This window comes from Geotrypetes seraphini, chromosome 1 (genome assembly GCF_902459505.1).
Source record: "Geotrypetes seraphini chromosome 1, aGeoSer1.1, whole genome shotgun sequence".
NCBI lineage: Eukaryota > Metazoa > Chordata > Amphibia > Gymnophiona > Dermophiidae > Geotrypetes > Geotrypetes seraphini.
Genome location: NC_047084.1, coordinates 316,839,245 through 316,860,521, shown reverse-complemented (window position 1 = coordinate 316,860,521; position 21,277 = coordinate 316,839,245). Strand labels below are relative to the sequence as shown.

General features: G+C 43.5%; 1 protein-coding gene across 1 annotated transcript in view; it reads left to right on the top strand.

The window, feature by feature from the left end:
* Positions 1–15,901, top strand: part of ARHGEF38 (Rho guanine nucleotide exchange factor 38) — a 138,191-nt gene extending 122,290 nt beyond the window's left edge. The window contains exons 10-14 of the mRNA XM_033935741.1: positions 5,154–5,468; positions 8,903–9,043; positions 10,385–10,583; positions 13,893–14,155; positions 15,636–15,901. Coding sequence (XP_033791632.1) covers positions 5,154–5,468; positions 8,903–9,043; positions 10,385–10,583; positions 13,893–14,155; positions 15,636–15,821 — 1,104 coding nt within the window. The 3' untranslated portion in view covers positions 15,822–15,901. The remainder of the gene's footprint in view (positions 1–5,153; positions 5,469–8,902; positions 9,044–10,384; positions 10,584–13,892; positions 14,156–15,635) is intronic.
* The last annotated feature ends 5,376 nt before the right edge of the window (positions 15,902–21,277 follow it).

The window sequence follows — 21,277 nt, the reverse complement described above, 5'->3', positions numbered from 1 at the left end:
TTGAATGTTGCTTTGTTGTGCAGGTATGGTTGAATGTGATCAAATGGTGATCAGCCCAGGGTACTGGTTTGGTGGTGTAGGCTGGGGTTTGTGTGTTGAGTAAAGTGTCTTTTTGAATAAAGATTAGGTCTAGGATGTGGCCCGCAAAGTGAGTTGGTGAGGAGACCATTTGTTGGAAGCCTAGGTCTGACAGAGAAGTGATGAAATCTGCTGGGGCTCCAGTGTTGTGTGGGTAGTTTGTGAAGTTGAAGTCTCCAAGTATGATGATTTGGTTGTATACGATGACCAGTTTGCTAAGGACGGATAGTAGGTTATCTAAGATTGTCATTGGAGAGTGTGATGCTCTGTATATCAAAGCAAAGGTTAGGTCTCTGTTGTGACCCACCGAGATGGTGAGGCACTCTAGCACGTTAGGGCGTCTAGCATGATGGTATCTATCAGTCTTGGGTTGAGGTTGGACTTTATGATGGCAGCTACACCTCCACCTCTAGTGTCAATGCGTGAGCAAGCTATTGCTTGGTATCCTGGAGGGCACAGCATACCCAGGGTAGTTCCATCATTGTCTTTGAGCCAGGTGTCTGTAATTAGGAAGATGTCCAAGTTATTGTCTGTGAGGAGGCCATTTAGTATTGTGTCTTTGTTGTTTATAGACCTTGCATTTTCCCTTCTCTGGAAAACATGTATTTCTATATTATTTCCTTGTTTGTAGCTGTGCTTCTCAGTACAGGAGATAGCGGGCAAAATTCTCTCTCCTTTTTGGATACTAAAGCTAATCTAACCATACTCTAGTTAAAAATGTATCACCTGATTTATTTTGTTTTATTTCTTTTTATTTCTACATATTATCATTAAGAGTGGACTAACAAGGCTGCCACATTGTTTCTCTTTATTCTCTGGATACCCCTAGCTTCTATTTCACCTTAACTTTATACTCTGAAGCTGTAACTAAAATGAAATGGAACAAGAGAAAGGGGCTTTTGTACATACTAAGGTCCACACAGTCCACACAGTCACTCTACTGATAAAACATACTTCTGTAGTAAGAATTTCAATGAGGCTCTGTAGTAGCTGTTTGTGAAGGGCCAGCGCCTCTTTTACCAAAATAAATTGAAGTGCTTAGCTTTAGAATATCCTCTACAGCAAGAGTATAGAACGTTTTATGGATGAAGGATACATTATCACTGACCTTCATAGAAGGATCCATGTTAGTTCCAGGAGGGATCCCATCTGAGCCAAATGACTAAAGTGGTCCCCTTCAGAGCTAAATGCCCTCCACTTGAAACACCCTAGCACCTCCTTGTCTCTTCTCCAAAAAGGCATCTTCTCTTCCTCTTTCCCATTAGAGCACTGTATTTCCTCTCCTCTTTTTCCATGACAATGCTATTTCCATCATGCAGTGGTATTCCATAAGCTGCAGAAAGAGGAAAGGCAATGGAATGGAAAACTTGTCCCCCATGGTCACCACTTATTGACATTAGGATTAGGGCTGCGTCCCCAGCACAATCATTCCCAGCAGTAGCCTGGTGTGTTGCCAGCGCTGTTATCCTCGAGTGCAACAGTGGTGGCAGTAGTAAGATTGAGGGTGAGTGCAGCAGAAGTGATGGCAGACAGTGAGGTACTAAGAGCCCAGCAAAAGATTCTGCTTGAATAATTCCAACAATGAAATTGAAAAAAATTTCAGGCCCTGGAGCTTCCCACACTTTGACTGTAGAGCAAGCACACCATCTTCTGTTATAATCTGATTCTACTTTTCCATATATTTGCATCTATCTGCCTCACATTCTCACTTATTCTGTTACACATTACATTATTACTTACATTCAGCACAGTTTCTAAATGCCTGAAAATTTGTGTTACAGACTAATACTTTTAAAACCAATAGGAAGAAATATTTTTTCACTCGGAGAATAGATAAGCTCTGGAATCCTTTGCCAGAGGATGTGGTAAGAGTGGTTAATGTAGCTGATTTAAAAAAAGGTGTGGACAAGTTCCTGGAGGAAAAGTTCATAAACTGCTGTTGAGAAAGACATGGGAGAAGTCACTGCTTGCCCTGGATTGGTGGCATGGAATGCTGCTACTATTTGGGTTTTTGCCAGGTACTTGTGACTTGGATTGACCTCCGTGAAGACGGAATACTGGGCTAGATGGACCATTGGTCTGACCCAGTAAGGCTGTTCATATGTTCTTATACTACCATTTATGTATTCTCAGTATTTTTAACTAACACAGTACCGTGTTACAACAGAGTTCTACAAAAGGCTTTCTTGGACATACATTGCTGTCATAATCTGTAATAAAAACTTAGCAATAGTGGCAGTGCTGCAGCAGACCTTTTTTTCAATGTTTTCATTTTGGTTTTTATGTTTTGTTTTACTTTTTTGTTTTCTTCCCTATTTAAATATTCATTTAAAATTTTTTTTAATGTACCATATTTTCACGCATATAACGCGCATACGTGTATAACACGCATACGTGTATAGCGCACAGGTCCAAACCATTTGTGTAAAAATTTTTTATATAGCACGCACACGCGTATACCGCGCATGCTGCTATAACCTCCTCCTGCTTACTCCCTCTTCTGGCCTGCGAACCGGCATCCTCCACCCCGCTCGCATCACCCCCCTTCTCCGCGATCCTACATCCCCCCAGCACCGCAAAGACATCGCTTACCCGATTGGGCACCAGCACCAATGCACAGGACGTGCCAGTGCCCGAAGATCCTCCCTCGTTGGGCTGGGCTGGGCGGTGCGAGGGAGATCCTCCCTCTTCCCTGTGCCGGGCTGGACTGGGCTTTGAGTATTTGCGCATTCTCAGATTCAGAATCTCGGAGAGAGCGAGACCAGAAGGCTTTGAGCAGGGGTGCCCACACTTTTTGGGCTTGAGAGCTACTTTTAAAATGACCAAGTCAAAATGATCTACCAACAATAAAAATGCTAAACATATATATATTTATATATATATATATATATATATATATATATATATATATATATATATATATATATACACACCGAGTGTACTTTGTATTTATGTTCAAATATTTTTTTATTATACAGCACCCCTCCCCTGAAGGCCTGACCCCCCCCCCCCCTGAAGGCCTGCACTACCCCTTGAAGGACTGCACCCCCCCCCCCCCCCCGAAGGCCTACCCTTCCCACATCCATTTACCTAATTCCAGCAGAGAGCAGTCTGCAGAGAGGATCGCTGGTACTTTAGCGATCCTTGCAGGTTGCCATAGACCTCAGGAGCTGTCTTCCCTCTGCCCCAAGCCTGTCTCTGACTTAGAGGAGGGGCAGGACCACGGCAGAGGGAAGACAGCTCCTGAGGCCTATGGCAACCTGTAAGAATTGCTAAAGTACCACCTGCCACCGGCCATCTCCCATTCGTCCCCTTTGGAGATCCCCACAGGAATAAGGAAGTTAAATTAATAGAATACTTAGGCACAGAAAAACAAAGAAATACCTCCAACAACTGCCCCATAAGAACTGCCTGTCACAATGCTCATTAGTTGAACTGAATAAAAGACAAGTGGATTTAGAAGGGGGACGATCCACCCGGGTGCACAGCCGGCCAGGTCCGGGTCATCCTGCCTTTCTTTTCCCCCGGTCTGCGCTCGGGACTAGCGCCTGCCTGGTCCCGAGCCGACGCTCGAATGATGCCGTCAACTCCCGTGAGTCTCGCGATAACCAACAGCACCATTTGGGCGACGGGTGCGAGCCCCGTGCGCAGACCGGTGGAAAGAAAGGGCAGGAGGACCCGGACGGCTGTGCATCCCTCCAAGCCGTGCACCCGGGGCAGGGGCGGACTACCCCACCTCGGTACGCCACTGATTGGGAGGCCGATTTTGGGGGTTTTAAAATTGTATATCGGGCAGCATTAGGCCTCGCTCTTACCTCAATCATTACAGGCGCTTCTATTTCTTGTGATGCGTTGAGCTCCGTCCCCCACCGACCTTCACCCCGCCCTTCCAGCACTCTGATTGGCCAGCGTTCTTTAAGAGGCGGGCCAGTCAGGAGGGGAAAAAAAGAGAAGGGAAGAAGGGAACCTGCTATGCGATCGACTGGGGTCGCCTGAGCGAACGACCTGTCGATCGTGATCGACTCGTTGGGCACCCCTGGCTTTGAGCATGCGCAAATGCTCAAAGCCCAGTCCAGCCCGGCACAGGGAAGAGGGAGGATCTCCCTTGCACCGCCCAGCCCAGCCCAGCCCAACGAGGGAGAATCTTCGGGCACTGGCACTGGCACGTCCTGTGCATTGGTGCTGGTGCCGGTGCCCAATCGGGTAAGCGACCGATGTCTTTGCAGTGCTGGGGGGGATGTAGGATTGCGGGGGAGGGGGGGTGACGCAAGCGGGGGGAAGGATGCCGGTTCGCAGGGGGGGATGCTGGATCGCACTGAAAAAAATTTTTTTGTATAACGCGCTCACACATATAACGCGCATGGTTATACTCGGTTTGTAAAATCATGTATAACGCGCGCATTATATGCGTGAAAATATGGTAAACAACTTAGATTTACCTCCTGGTTTTATATTTGCGGGATATTAAATAACTTGAACTTGGAAGGTTTGAGCAGACATGAGGAAGAGTGTAGTGTGGAGAGTGTTGGCTATGAGAGATTCTTTTGCCACCTGTACCTACTTGGAAGCTCTTGAAAACGATCAGAGAGGCTTGAATTTGAGATTTTGAAACTTTTCTTTTACACTACTTATTTTAAGTTGCCCTTGGAAATAAACAAATAAAAGAAATGAAATGAATCATACTCAGTGCACACCCCTGGTGTTGAGTGGATTGAGATAGGTGAGTGGAGGAGATTCCCAGAGTGGACTCCCTCAGCCTGATTTTTGGGTCCCCAGGCAGAGTTTGGGGCCTCAGGTTTAGGAGGCAAGTGGATTGTACATATGTATGAGCCTGCCATTAAGTTTGCTTTTGCAATGCATGACAAAAATTTACAATATTGTTTCTGAAATGGCCACTGTTCCGTTCTGTCTTCCTTGATAGGTCCCTGTCTCTTGTTCCAATCATACTTTGAACCAGTGTGTGATGATATGTCGTGAAATTCCGGACTGCCGTGTAGAGGCACAGTCTGCAAGTTTTATTAATGAGCAGTTCCGCGGCTGGTGCTTGACTGTTGCTTTGGTTTTACTTTGTTCAGGTAGCTCACTTGGACAGGCTCGTCTTGGTGCCTCTCACCACACTTCAGGCCATGGTCCCAGGCCCGCAGAAGCTCATTCAAAAGCGTTACGACAAGCTGCTGGACTACAACAGCTGCCTTCAGAAGTCTTCAGGAGATGAGCTGGACCAGTCGAGGAAAGACTACGAGGCCCTCAATGCTCAACTTGTGGAGGAGCTTCAGGTGTTCAACAAGGCAGCCAGAAAAATAGTCTATAACTGTCTACACTGTTTCATCACGCTTCTCAGAGAGCTTATGATCTCAGCCCTGCACATCTCCTCAGCAGTGCCCATAAAGGTGAGCATTTCATCTAGATAAAGGTTTACAAAAACCCTTTCCTTTGTGCTGTGAAGCACAGGGCCCAATTTGCTTTCCTACACCTTATCTCTTTTGCCTCTGCTAGAAGGGGAAGTAAAGCTAGAGTTTATAGTTCCTTCTACGTCAGTATAATGCAAGCATTGTGTTTAAGTAGTTCTTCTCTTTACTCCTCCAAACCACAGATAAATAAGTCCATAATGAAAACCCTAGGCAGCCATATAAAGCTTATCAGCCTAAGGTGTAAATATCCTGTCTCTCAGGAGTAGCAAACAGTGGCAAACAATTCCATAGTTACCTGGTGACTCTCATCACACAGTTGCCATTATCATTACATGTTTAATGAGCAGGATTCTGAAAGGCATTTATTGTGCTTTTTCCTGGGACATGTTTTTAATGCAGTGCTTCCACTTGCCAGAGTGCTTTGCTTTGCATCTCCCTCTCAGTCAAGTCTTGGGCAGATCCAGATATGTAATAATAATAATAACAACAACTTATTTTTGTATACCGCTATACCAAAATGTTCAAAGCGGTTCACAACAAAGGGAAAAATACATAGTGTCAGTGTAGATAAAATACATATTAAAACAATCAATTAAAATTGGAATACATCAGTTAAAAAGCAAGGATAAGTTAAACAGTACCACAACTAAGATGTAAACATGTCAAACAGGCGTGTCTTTAATGATTTTCTAAAATCAGAATAAGAAGTAGCCTCTAATATTGGTTTTCCAAGCCATGTATTCAATTTAGCGGCCTGGAATGAGAAAATTCTGTCAAAAAACTTTTTATGTACACTTAAATATCCTGGTTTGTAATGTGCCCCTTACTGTAACAAAATGCCTGTTTGCTTGAACATGATGGGCCAGATTCTGTAATTGGCGCCAAACATAAAACTTAGGCTCCTGTAATGTAGGCCAGGGTTTTATAGGCGCCTAATGTTCTTCAGGGAATCGTGCCTTGCAGCGCCTAAGTCATTCTCCACCCCTAAACACTCCTACTTTGGTATTAGGTGTCACTAGGCAGCGTGTGTTATCTTATGTAGAATCGCGTTTAAGATAGGCACCTATTTCTCAATTAATTTTTATTTTTTTTTTCAATTATGAGTTTGTTAAAGCTTATAATTGAAGACAATTTACTAATTGAGATAGGTGCCTAACTTTAGGCGCCCCTTATAGAATTTCCCCCGATATGTACCCAGAAAAACAGTCTATTGTCTAACATCTCATGTTAACCAGTCCTCAAGTTCACGGAAAACCAAAATTTCCAGTGTTTCCTTTTTTCATAAAATAGTCACACGTTGTACCTGGTCTCTGCTCTGATATGTGGTGTCATTTTTTTGCAATATGTGAACGCTTCAGCATGAGTGTTTATCCAAAACATTCAGGGGCAGCTTCTGTATAGGACGCCAGCCTCAGCAGCCGCCTGTGAAGCGGCTGACCATTGCGCACTGGCGTCCTATACAGAATCGTGTCCTCCCTAACGGATAGATGCCTAACTCCGCCTAACCCCCTGATTCTCTAACTGGCGCCCATGTCACCAGCACCAGTTAGAGAATTGCACCTGCCTCATCGAGGGATCCCTTGCCATCAGCTGATCGTGGCAAGGGAATCCCCAATCAGCTGAACTGGTGGGCCTCCCTGAAGCCGTGGCTTCGGGGAAGCCTTCTGGCTCAGCTGATGGGGGATAAAATAGCCCTGCCACGAACAGCTGAGCGCAGGGCAGGATTAACAATAGGCCAAGTAGGCACGTGCCTAGGGCCCAAAACGGTCAGAGGGGCCCAATGAAGGAGGGCATCAACATTGTTTTTTTCCAAACGGCGATGGGCCTCTCTGGCATCGATCGGCAGTGTGGGCCCCACCCCAATTGGCAACACGCCCCCCCCCCCCCCCATCAACGGAAAGTAAGACATGCAAGCAACGCGGTTAAGAAAAGCAACGGGAACTGTAATTGTGCAAGTGGTGCTGCTTGCCCAAAGCTTCCCTCTGACGCAACTTCCTGTTTCCGCCTGGGCGCATGATGGGGTGGGGCAGGGCAAGGGGCCCAGTGTACTTGTGTGCCTAGGAGCCCTTGATGAATTAATCCTGCCCTGGCTGAGTGGCTGTGGCAAGGGACCCTCTCCCCAACATGTACCATGAAATCAGCAGGAGGGATGCCCACTCCTTCCTGCTGCTGACACCCCCAAACCCATCCAGAAGTAGCACGGCAGGAGGGATGCCATTTCCTCCTGCTGTCATCCCTCCCAACCCCCCCAGAACCCCCAATACACCATGAACCTTAACCCCTTGACATCCCCAAAACTGCAGATCCCCATCCTGCACTGCTAAGTCGACCCTGACACCCCCCCCCCCCCGTACCTCTTAGAAGAAAGTCCAACCACACTTTCTTCTAAGGTATGGGAATGTCAAGGTTGACTTAGGGGTGCAGGGTGGGGGGTCTGCAGTTTTGGAGGGGTGTTGGGGGTTAAGGTTCATGGAGTGTTGGGGGTTCTGGGGAGGGTTCTGTGGTTTGGGAGGGGTGGCAACAGGAGGGAGAGGGCATCCCTCCTGCCAGTCTTCAGTGGGGAGGGCAGGAGTGCCAGGGGTACCAGCATTTTGCTGGCCTACATTTCAGGCATCTGTCGCGGCCCTAGGTAGATGCCTAGGGCTGCTTAAGCTTGCCCAAGACCACTTCCGGGCGAAACCAAACCCATGCCCAGCCTTGGGTGAGCTTAAGTGACCCGACGCATCTCCCTGAACCGCAACAAACACCTACATTGTAGGCGACCTGCCTCAGAAGGTTTTTTTCTTAGAAAACATGCGTCCCGATTGCCTGGTTAGGCAGCGGTAGGATGCATACCGCCACCTACAGTCGGGATGCTGTTTATAGAATCTGCTCCTTGCTCTGTTTAGTGTGCCGGAGCTAAAAAAAAAAAGTTTGAGAGGCACTGATCTAGACACCTGCATTTTATGCCAGCTGTAGGACCAGTTTGAGTGATTGCGCCTTAAATATAAGCATGTTTTTGGCCACATGCAGTAGTAGTCTGTAAAAGAAAGGCACCTATTTACATTGCCTTTTTTTGGGGGGCCCAAACCTTTCAGGTTTTGGTATAATATTATCTACTTTGGTTCACTTTTGCTCTGTTTAATTCACTAGACATTTTTTGTTTATACTGTTTAAAGAAAACAACAAGAACAAAATTCTCCACACATTTCACTCCAGAATTCCAGTAAAAGTCCATATAGTAAAGAGCGCATTGTATTTCTGCTCTTAATAACAAAACCTGATCAGGACATCATCATTCATCCTGAAACACATTTGATTATCTTTCTCTGTGGGTCGGATATTCTAGCGGCTCTTTCTATTTTGTGTTTATGGGCGAAGAACTTAGTACATCTTACGTGTGCATATATATATGTCTCACTCCATCTTTGCAGCTGCCGTCTTCTTGCATTAGTGAAGTTCAAAACCGAGTGATGGAGGAGCTGCAGAACCTGCACTTCATTAAAGAGAGTAGCACTGGCACTTTCATCGAAAGAAAGCTGAGTTTTGAAAGGAAGAAATCTATCCCTAGCATAGTATGTATTTTATTTATTTCATTCATTCACCACATAAGCACAATAACATAAAACATCAAGACATAAAAATACAGTCATAGATTTCTTATTACACTATGACAGTGCAGTTGTCTCAACAAATGTCTCTACTACTACTACTACTATTTATCACTTATAGAGCGCTGAAAGGCGTACCCAACGCTGTACATTTTGACATTTAATAGACTGTCCGTGCTTGGAAGAGCTTACATTCTTACTTGGACAGGTAGACATGACATGCAGGGTTGTGGATATAGAAACCAAGGTTCATTATTCAGTATGAGTATCTTGAAAACCCACAGGACATACATTTCTACCCTGTTCTATCTCAAAGCACAGCCTTTTTTTTTTTTCTATAGTGTTGGTACCAGTTACTGGAATAAGATTTAATAGTTACTGTGAGCTTTATAGAGGAAATCAAACTGGATACAGGGCCCATTGAGCCACCCAGTGTGGTAGTGCCATGTGTGGATCCTCCTTTTATAGTGGTAAAGACTCAAATGCTTAATAGATGCACTCCTAGTGCCTGGAATTGATGAGGGGCAGCAAAAAATAGGAAAGAACTGTTACATGTGTACTGCAAGGGGAATACACGTCCTATGGAGTAAAAGAGAGGGTCTGGTCTCTAGGAACTTGGGGACTTGGATTTGCCCAACCTAACTGCAGCGAAACTAGACCCCTCCATCTCTAACTTGCTGACAGCAACATGCGACTTCAAATCATTTCGAAAAGAAATCAGAACCCTGCTATTCAAAAAATTCATCCAGATATCTTAACCCCTCCCCCCTGTCCTTCCCCCTCCCCCGTAAAATTCCCCCTCAAATTTTTACTCCTCTTGTAACTCCCCTTCATAGACTCAACTATGTAACCAGCCCCCTAAATTGTAATTTCCCCGTAAATGTCCAGTTTTTCTTCTGCTGTAATCCTCAAATTTCTACCCGTCCCTTAAGTTCTCCCAAAGACTCAATTTATATAACCAGCTCCCTAAACTGTAATTTTTCCTGGAAATGTCCAGTTATCTTCTGATGTAATCCGCCTAGAACTGCAAGGTACAGGCGGAATAGAAGTCACTAATGTAATGTAATTACTCGTACATGAGAAAATGGACTGGGGGAGGGGGGAATTTAGATATGTTGCGCTACAGTCAGAGTTTAATGCAGTAGCTTTAATTTCACTGTAGTACAGAAAGTGAATGTGCACCAAGTGTGTGGGAGTATGATGTTACAGTTGATGTTGTCATTAAGAGATGCATATATTTTTCAAATGCCTTGGGGAAGGTGGCTCCATTCACCCTAGAGCTTTGGATTCTGTTTTCTTTTCAAGCCCGAATCTCCTCGCCAGACTGAAAGCCAGAGATCCAAGCTGCTCTCTACATACAGTGCTGACAAACTTTATCAGGCAAAGCGTAAATGCAATGCAACCCAGGAACTTGATATCGATCTGTATGAAGGGGAGTTGGTAGCTCTTGTGGAGCAGAAGGATCCTCTGGGAAGCACTAGCAGATGGTTTGTAGATACAGGAAGTGAGTACAAATAATGACTTTCCATGTATGTTATTAATGCTCAGAAAAATCTTGCTAAGGGAGGTAGTTACTAAGGTGAGGTAAAGTTGACCTTTTATAGCACTTTAGTTTACTGTGGATGTCACTAACCTTAGGGTCATCGTGTTTTGCGTTGTAAAATCACAGACTCATGCCCCGCCCTGTTCTATGCCAGGCCACACCCTCTGAAAGCCTTGTCTCTTCATTCCTGATCTCCGGGCTGCATCCGAGGACCTCAGAGCAACCAGTGACATCATCCGCGCATGCTCAGAGGACCTCCAGATGCAACCAGTGCTTTCCAAAATCCAGACAAACTGCTGAGTTTTGGAAAGTCCGTCCAGGCACCTGGACAGTCCTTTAAAAAGAGGACATGACTGGGTTTTCCCAGAAGTCTAGTAACCCTACTAACCTGTGGTATCTCAGTCCTACAGGTTAATAATGCAGCTTATTTTCATTTTCACTTTCCTGCAGAAGCAACACATGACTGAGATTGCTCTCTGTGCTCAGCCTTTAGGACAGATTCTGATACCCGGTGTTTGGTAATCATATTTTGTTCATTGGCTGACCCCTGATGCAGCCGTTGTACGCCGAAACACGGCTCATTTTGGGTCAATAAAGACAAATACCTGTTCATTGAGGCCTGTTGTGCTTTTTTGCTGTATAATGCAGCTTAGGATCAACCTCGCAAGCTGCTTTATTCATCCTGAATAGAAGCACGGGGCAAATAAACCATAACTCAATGCACATGATTGGTATCTTATAGGGATTGAATAGACCTTGTTTCCTCCTCCACTTGATGATACTATCCACCCCCCCCCCAAACACAACCCTTCCATGGAAAGCCCCTCTGAACAAAACCCCTACGTAGAACCCCTCCCCAAAGTCTCCCTTTCCCCCTTAAGCCCTCTTAGGTCTACATCTACTAATCCCTGGTTTCTAGGAGGTTCTGGTTTAGGCATGGCCCCTAGTCGCTCTTGCCCCTGCCAGCACCAGGTTCAGAATAGTGCTGGTGACCCCTATCAGTAGTCTCACTGTCCTACATCTAGGGGGGTCAAGCTACCATATAAGAGCAAAAGACCCTTGTATGGCACCTGGACCTCTAGTGGTAATACAGTGAAACTACTGCTAGGAGGTTACAGGTGCCATTTTGAACCTGACTCAAGCAGGGGTAGAAGTAAAAGAGGATCTCTCCCCCCTGGAAACCCCTAGAAGAGGTAGAATCAGGGGTAGTTCAGAAGGGAGGAGTTGTGTTAGAAGGGGTACCTTCAGGAGGGGGCAGGGGGGTGGGAGAAGAAAAATATACTTGAAGATCTCTTGAAGATTGAACACTCTGAACATTGGGCTGCAGATTAGTGACTCCATGCTCTTAGGCAGCAATCTTTGAGCTGGTGTTATGTTTCCTGGAATAACACAGTTAAAGTGTTCACCGTAAGCTGCATTATTTAATTTAAATAATATTAAGGCATTTTGCATGCATTTGCATGGTTTGCATTTTATTATTTTGTTTTCTGTGGTAATCTAATTCTAAACTATCATGCTTTACCATAAACTAACATGCTTTACTCTTTGATAACTAATATCTGCATGATATCCACACGTACCTTTTTCTTTTGTTTAGTATGATTAGACCCTTCATCTCCTTTTCTCCTCCTCCCCCTTCCCTCCCACTATGCCCCAAGACACCCTTTTCCCACTACAGGTCACCTTGACCCTGTATAGGTTTGCGCGATGAACAAAGATTAGAGATTAGAGATATACGACACATTACTGCTGTTTAACATGCATTAAGGGGCAAAAAATGTACATTACTGTATTAACAAACCATAGTACATAAGAATATAAGAGTTGCCATACTGGGAAAGACCAAAGGTCCATCGAGTCCAGTATCCTGTTTCCAACAATGGCCAATCCAGTTCACAAGTACCTGGCAAGATCCCAAGAAATAAAACAGATTTTATGTTGCTTATCCTAGTAATAAGCAGTGGATTTCCCCAAGCCATCTCAATAATGGCTTATGGACTTTTGTTTTAGGAAAGTATCCAAACCTTTATTAAACCCTGCTAAGCTAACTGCTTTCACCACATTCTCCAGCAACAAATTCCAGAGTTTAATTACACATTGGGTGAAGAAATATTTTCTCCGGTTTATTTTAAATCTATTACTTAATAGCGTCATCCCATGCCTCCTAGTTCTAGTATTTATGGAAAGAATATACAGTACAAGCAATTCACATCTACGCATTCTACACCACTTGGTATTTTATAGACCTCTATAATATCTCCCCTGAGCTGTCTCTTCTCCAAGCTGAAAAGCCCTAGCTGCTTTAGCCTTTCCTAATAGGGAAGTTGTCTCATCCCTTTTATCATTTTCATTGCCCTTCTCTGTATCTTTTCTAATCCTACTATATCTTTCTTGAGATATGGCGACCAGAATTGAACACAGTATTTGAGGTGCAGCCATAATTCTTGCCTCCTCCCCCCCCAAAGCTGCAGTGGGGACTAGCTGTGCAGCTTTTTCATTATCTGGCAAAATAGCTGGAGGGCTAAATCCTCTGATGAGGCAGAATCTTTCAATACCTTACAGGTATTATCATGGCAGTACGCTGCTGTTAGCCCTTTTCCAGGTCCTGAACAGATCATTGCTGCTACCCCCACACGACTGAAATAGATTTCATTTTATAAACTTTTGGTTTAAAGGATCCATTATTAACAGATCCTACAGGCTCAGCCTAGATGTATGTTTTACATGTATCACAGCGATATCTACACAATGATGAACAGTGGACGATGAGATCAGTTGGTTTAAAAGCATGGCTGTACTATGTTCTAGAGCAGTGTTTCTCAACTCGGTCCTGGAGTACCCCCTTGCCAGTCAGGTTTTCAGGATATCCGCAATGAATATGCATAAACTCGATTTGCATACTCTGCCTCCATTATATGCAAATTTCTTTCGTGCATATTCACTGTGGATATCCTGAAAACCTGACTGGCACGGGGGCCTCCACTGTTCTAGAGGGCACTGTAACCCATTCCCCTTGGTTGGAGGATTGCAGCTGTAATGGTGCGGAAATGGGGGATTACAATAGGAAGAAGTTCCAGTTGTCTGTGAATCAAGATTTGTGGTACATTAACTCACTCAGGACTGGTTCTGATTGAATTGGAAGCTCAAAGAAAGCAGGACACTGCTGCTTCCAGGCCCTGGGGTAAAAGGGTTTTAGTGGCAGCTTGAACATTTCTTTTAATGTAGATGATGGAAATGGAGCATGTGATGTTCTTGTTTTTCTATTTCTAGGTATGCAAGGCTATGTGTATTCCTCCTTCTTGAAACCCTATAATTCGGGAAAGTCACAGAAGATTGTGGCAGATAATGGTTTCTCTCATGATGATTTTGATAACATCAGCCTTTTCGTCTCTTCACGGCCTATTAGTGAGAGTCCTGTCAAAATGGTAGGAGGAAGTGCTAGTGATGGCAGCCCCTTTCATAATGGGCTGAGAGAGAAACCTGAGATCAATGGAACTGAGACAGACAGCTCCCATGATATGGAAGATCAGCATGTAAGTACAGACAGAGATACAGATTCATCCTTGGAAACAATTCTGCACACTTGAAGAGCAGTCCATGATAAAGTCTACTTTAAAATAGAGGTGTGCAGGCCAAAAATTTTAAGCTTGTTTAGTTTTTCATTTTATTATTTGTTTTTGTCTGAGCTTGATATTCTAAGCTATTTAAGTGAGCAAGAGAGGCTTTTGTCCACTTAAATTACACTCTAGCACATGTCCACTAATATTCAGCGTCACTTAACTAGGCAGTGCCAGTGAGTATCAGCACTAATTGGCTATATCAAGTCTGGGCAGGAGATGGGCATACAGGGGTTGAGTTGGAGAGTAACTGGGAGTTTTGGGTGATGGTAGTATTCAGTAGGGTGACCAGGTTATCCATTCCAGAAGGGAGACTTTTTGGCCAGTTTTGGATTTCTACTAACCTCATCCTGGTGGATTATGGGACCTGCAGCACTGATTTCAATGGATAGAATCATGGACTACAAATACTACACTGCTTTGGGATGTAATTTAAAACCAGTACTGGCCAAAAAGTCTCCTTTCTGGATTGTGTAATCTGGTCACCCTAGTATTCAGTACCGGTGCCTGCATAGCTAGTCAGGCATGTAGGACCCTCACCTCGTGAAACCAACCATCTACTTATACTAAAATAAAACTGCCTATACAGAAAACTACTATCTTTCTCCCTCTCCCCCTACATAAAAACAATCATCCTTTCCTCATCTTCAGAGATGTAAAAATGCTTTTAGATGTTTTCTAAACATCACCAAATTACCAGTCATCTTATGCAGCTCCTCCAAAAGTCTGTTCCATCCCACGGGGGCTGTCACTTTAAATACCTTCCACAAGTCCAGATATCACTCTGGGTCACTCCAGAAATCATACTTCTAGGGCTGGTGTTAGAGGTGTGCAACCAGGGTAAATGCCCTGGACTAGAGACTGACATGGGGACTTTCCCCTGTCCCCCGGGAACTCATTTTCCCGTCCCATCCAGGCATGTTCTTTTTCTGTTCCTGCCCCATTTCTGCAAGCCTCAAACACTTTAAAATCATAAATTTTCAAGACTTATGCAGTTAAGGCAGAGATTACAGGAATGGGGCAGGGACAAGGACAGTGACAAAACCCGTGGGGACGTAACAACTGAGTTCCTGTGAGGACGGGAAAAAATTTGTCCACGAGTCATTCTCTACCCTGGTCCTCCCTGCCACAGGAGCCCCATTGTCTGTCTAAAGTTGAAAGATAGACAGCCTGCTTCTGGGTTTTGAGGCCCCCCCAATTTCTACCCTGAGGCTCAGTATGTTGAACTACGGCCCTGCACACATCACATTGTTGAACAAAGGAGTCCTCAGCATGTGACAGTTTGCTCCTTTTGGAAACAGAGTTTTAAAACATGTGGCTAGATGGGTGGGTTGATGTAAAGGAAATTAAGGCATATTACTGAGCAGATGCTGCACACTGTTTGATTCCTTTCCAGATTTTCTATGCTGTGTATGCGTTCCAAGCACGGAGTCATCAGGAGCTCAGCCTCCAGGAGTACCAGCGAGTTCAGATACTTCGGTTTTCTGACTTGAGTGGCAACAAGGAATGGTGGTTTGCAGAAGCTGAAGGACAGAAAGGCTATGTGCCGGCGAGTTACCTAGGGAAGATGACATATGCTTAGAGGCTCAGGCTTGGTGTCTTTGAAGCCATTCTTTATTTCAGTGAGACTGAAATCCGTAAAGCGTGGAAGGAATATTTATTGTGTGCTACAATGAGGATTGCAGGTGAACTGAACCTCTTCAGAATCCTGGACCCAATCTTCGGGGTTTTTTTTTTTTTTTTTCAGTTCCCTTGTCGGAACTAGGATGCATATCAAACCTAACACCTTCAAAACCAAACATTACAAAACAAAGGCTAGCTCCAGAGGTTCCAGAATTGGTTGGCATCACTGGTTATGACTTTATACAACATTTCAATGTGAAGTTATATACCTCAGAAAAGAACAGAATTCTCAAGAAATTCTTTGACTTCTGTCTGAAACAATGAAGGAAGCTGAAACAATGAAGGAACATTTAGTAGAACTCTAGTACTTCCTTGCCAAAAGTAATCATTCTTTAAATGGCTAAGTGACATGTCGACAAGTTAATGTGCAAGTAAATACAACTGCTATATTTATTTTATATTTTTTCTAATATATATCCACTTGCACTATTTTTCACCCACATTAGTATACACAAGGTAATTTCCTTGGCTAAATGTTATGTGATGATTTGCCTTGTGCATGCGTAATAGGCAACTGCCATGAAGCAGGTAACAGCTGCATTGCTTTCATCTCATATCACTTATCTCAGAGTAAAAGTGAGTTTTCAGTTTTTAGAGAGGGGAATATACGGTTATTCATCACTTTCAGATCAGTAACTGATAATGAATTGGCCCATCTGCAACTTAAAGCAAAAAGGGTTGAATTTCCTCAGTACTGCAAAGCAGTAAGAAATAACGGTTGTGGCCAGTATATGGTGGAAGTAACTTTTCCATGGAATTCAGTAAGTAACCTGTTCATGTTTATGGTGGACATTTCCATTAAAAAAAAAAAAAGAGAAAAATCTTCAAATTAGCTAGATGGTGCGATGTGTGGTGGAATGTTGGAGAAAGGGAATTTTACCATGTTGATACAATTTCAATGCCTTACCTTGACAAAGTGCCCCAGCCTATTCTTGATGGAAAATATCTCTTTCTTCTCTACCATTGCACAATAGTAGTTACATAGTAACATAGTAAGAACATAAAAATAGCCTTCCTGGGTCAGACCAGTGGTCCATCAAGCCCAGTAGCCCATTCTCATGGTGGCCAATCCAGGTCACTAGTACTTGGCCATAACCCAAGGAGTAGCAATATTCCATGCTACTGATCCAGGGCAAGCAGTGGCTTCCCCTGTGTCTTTCTCAATAACTGGATAACCGTGGAAACCATCTCCATGTCATTCTTTAAGGAAAGAGGGAAGAATGAGAGTATGAATGGGCCTTAAATTGAAGAATCCTGGTGTAGAAGGACTGAGGTTGAGATAGACACTAAGGAATCACATGGGATTGTTTCCCACAGTTATCTGCAGGGATGGGAACGTGATGAATTTTGTCACCGTGTCATTGAAGCAGTATCTTAGTTCTGAGTTGCTGGGGGCTGGAAAGATAGAAAGCTGAACAGAAGTAAAGTAATTATTTTTCAGAAATGATAAAACTCTACACGTTTTAACTTATTTGTGTTTTATTCCAAGCTAAAATGAAGGCAACATTTCCTTTAGGAAGTTGAAACTTACTATAGAAAAATGCAAAGTGATGCATCTGGGCAGACAAAACCAAGAACAAGAATATAAAATGTTAGGTGTAACATTGGGCAAGAGCGAACAAGAAAGGGACCTGGGGGTACTGATAGACAGGACACTGAAGCCGTCGGCTCAATGCGCAGCAGCGGCAAAGAAAGCAAACAGGATTTTGGGCATGATAAAGAAGGGCATCATGAGTAGATTGGCGGGCGTCATAATGCCGCTTTATAGAGCAATGGTCAGACCACACTTGGAATACTGTGTCCAACACTGGTCTCCCTATCTAAAGAAGAATATAACCCTGCTGGAGAGGGTGCAGAGACGAGCCACAAAACTAATAAAAGGTGTGGAAAACTTGAGCTACAAAGAACGCCTCGAAAAATTGGGATTGTTCACCCTCCAGAAGAGAAGGCTGCGAGGGGATATGATAGAGACTTTTAAAATACTAAAAGGTTACGACAAAATAGAGCAAGGAACTTCGTTATTCACATTGTCAAAAGTGACTCGAACAAGAGGTCATGGACTGAAACTGAGGGGCGGCAGACTCAGGACTAATGTCAGGAAGTTCTGCTTCACACAGTGAGTGGTGGACGCTTGGAATGCTCTCCCGGAGGAGGTTGTGGCAGAGACCACCATTCTGGGATTCAAGGGCAAGTTGGATGCACACCTTCTTGCAAATCACATTGAGGGATACGGGTGAACAAGGTGTCCATTAGGGATCACCTAGCTTGGCCTCCGTGTGTGCGGATCACCGGACAAGATGGACCTGGGGTCTGATCCGGTGAAGGCATTTCTTATGTTCTTATGAAATAGCGAGGGACCATTATACTGCTTCCTTCTTCACAGACTTTGCACCAGTTTTTTAAAGTGAATGCAGTTCTGCTTAAGGAAAAAATTATCCACAGATACTTGCACTCCTTTTCTTGAGGATACGTACTTTTTCAACCAGAACAACATACATGCTTTTGGAAATACAAAAATATAAACGTTCCCCGAGATTCTGTATATGGCATCCAAATTTGGGCACGCTTCTGAGATGCACGCACAACTTCATTGGCTAATGAGACTGTTAACCATCAGTAATTGAATGTTAACAATGAATTATTGATGTTACTTGGCACCAATTAGGATTTGCACATGCATCTGGCTGTGCACTATTCTATAATGCTGGGCACTTAAATCCTATAGCAAAAGGGGGCATGGTCATGGGAGGGGCAAGGGCAGGTCAGGGGCATTCCAAAAAGTTGAATGTAGTGTTACAGAATAATGAGTCGGCCTGCCCAACCTGGGCACCAGGAGTTGTGCCAGGTTTCAGCAGGTGTAAGTCTGGTGCCCAGAGTTGGGCATGGAAACTGGCATTAAGGGCCAGATTCTATAAACAGTGCCTAAATCATAGGCACCTGGGAACGCGGTGCTTAGCAAATATCACTCTCAAGTTAGGCGCCATTTATAGAATCGAAAGTTAACTTAGGGTTTTCCTGGACTAAATACTGGTGCCTAAATCCACTTTAGATGCTTACACACAAAACACACCCATGATCTGCCCCCTAACCACGCCTACTTTCTTGTAGGCGCCTTGGACTAGGTGCCTACCCAAAAGCAGTAGGCACCTACTGAGTTAGATGTCTACCACCCAATGTAAGTCAATTATGAGATACTAATTGCTTGTTATCAACATCAGTTAGGCTTTTTAAATAATTAAGTTAGGCGCCTAGATCATCTACGCGTGCCGATCTAGACACCTATCTTTAGGCATCTTTTGTAGAATCATGGCTTAAGTGCTATTCTCTAAAGAGCACACAACCTTTACAGAATAGCGCTTGGTGCCAAATTTTTTCCCCCCGATTGTTTCAATATCTTTCCTAACTCCAGCTCTGGGAACTTTGCTACCAAACATGAGCAATAGCAGAGGCAGAAGAATGCCTTTTTGGGGAGGGGAGCCAAGTAAATCAATAAAGCTCCATCCCCACCCCCCTACTGCTGATTTCTTAATTTACATGTTTACTTTAATGCTGCTCTTTCTTGCATACATTGATTTCAGGAATCACATAAAGCAGTGGTTCCCAACCCTGTCCTGGAGGACCACCAGGCCAATCGGGTTTTCGGGATAGCCCTAATGAATATGCATGGAGCAGATTTGCATGCTTGTCACTTCCATTATATGCAAATCTCTCTCATGCATATTCATTAGGGCTAGCCTGAAAACCCGATTGGCCTGGTGGTCCTCAAGGACAGGGTTGGCAACCACTGACATAAAGTATAATTGTTCACGTGGGAGATGCCCAATCAACTAATAAAAAGCTTGGTGCTAGAAAACCTTAGTAGTGGAGGAAAAACGAAAAAAACATACAGAATAACTAATGCCTGGTTTCAAGGATTTTTGATCTCTCGCTCTTACAGTGTTCGAATGGATAATATCTGTTCTTCCGGTTGGAAAAATCCTTGTGGTGTCCCACAGGGCTCTCCACTCTCTCTATTACTATTTAATGTTTATCTTTCTTCATTAGGAAACAAACTGAAAAAATTGGGAGTGAAACTTTTTAGTTATGCTGACGACATCACTATTATAATTCCACACCCTTCCTTCTCTCCAATATTACTCACATCATTACTGCTTTGCCCCATCAGAACTTATATGAGGATTCTATTACTATCAAGACTGTACAATGTCCTGTTTGTTCTTCAGTTAAAATAATGTGAGTTACAATAGATCAGAATTTGACTATGCAGAAACAAGTTGATGTAGTAGTTCGCAAGGCTTTCCACACTTTATGGAAATTGCAGACTATCAGAGCTTATTTTGATACCACTGCATTTAAATCACTAGTTCAATCACTGGTATTGGGACAGCTAGGCTATTGCAATATAGTCTATCTAGCAGGGTTGAAGAGGAATATGTCCAGACTACGACTCATACAGAACAATGCAGTGAGACTAATCTATGGTTTGAAAAAATATGATCACATATCTTTCTTTTATTGCGAATTGCATTGGCTGCCCATAGAGGCCCACATCATCTTCAAGTTTGGTTGTATTTATTATAGAATCGTAACAGGTCAGGCACCCTCATATCTTTTAGATGTATTCACAGTCCCCAATCCAAAATACTCTCACAAAATCTGTGCTTTTTTTACTTACCCATCAGTGAAGGGTTGCAAGTTTAAAAGATATCACGAACATACTCTTTCATATCAGGCCGCTCTTTGGGATAAAGATTTTAAGCAACTATTCTTATTATCTATGTCATACCTGGAATTCAGATAGCATTTGAAGACTTATCTATTTATTAGATTTTTGGGTAATTACATTTCTTCAGAGTTTTATTTGTAATAAGGGTTAATCTTTTGTAAAACGCATAGATCCTTACGGTTATGTGGTCTATAAGTTGATTTTATGTTATACCATGCAATTAATTTTTTAAACATTTTTAACATGTCTTTATTAAACAAGTAATACACGTGTTGAGCATGGGTACACAAGCACACGCTTTAAGCAGCAGTTGCCAATTAAGCTGCTAGCTTTCGCTCTAGGTGTGCAAAAAGTACATGGAAAATGACACACGACGAAATTTTCTTAAAATAATTATTCCGTTTTATTAATTGTCATAATGGATCTCAAAAGGTTAGTTTTTGCGTCACCGGGAGGTCTTTACAGACGCCAAAATGCTGGCCTTTCTGACAAAGATCTCAACTCGATTATTCGTTGCTCCCCAATATGTACCTTTTGTCCTGCATGACATCATTACTTGTTAACCAATCCATTAACAGAGGCTGTCCTTAAATTTGGACAAAGAACTTCCTTTTAATATGGATTAAAAG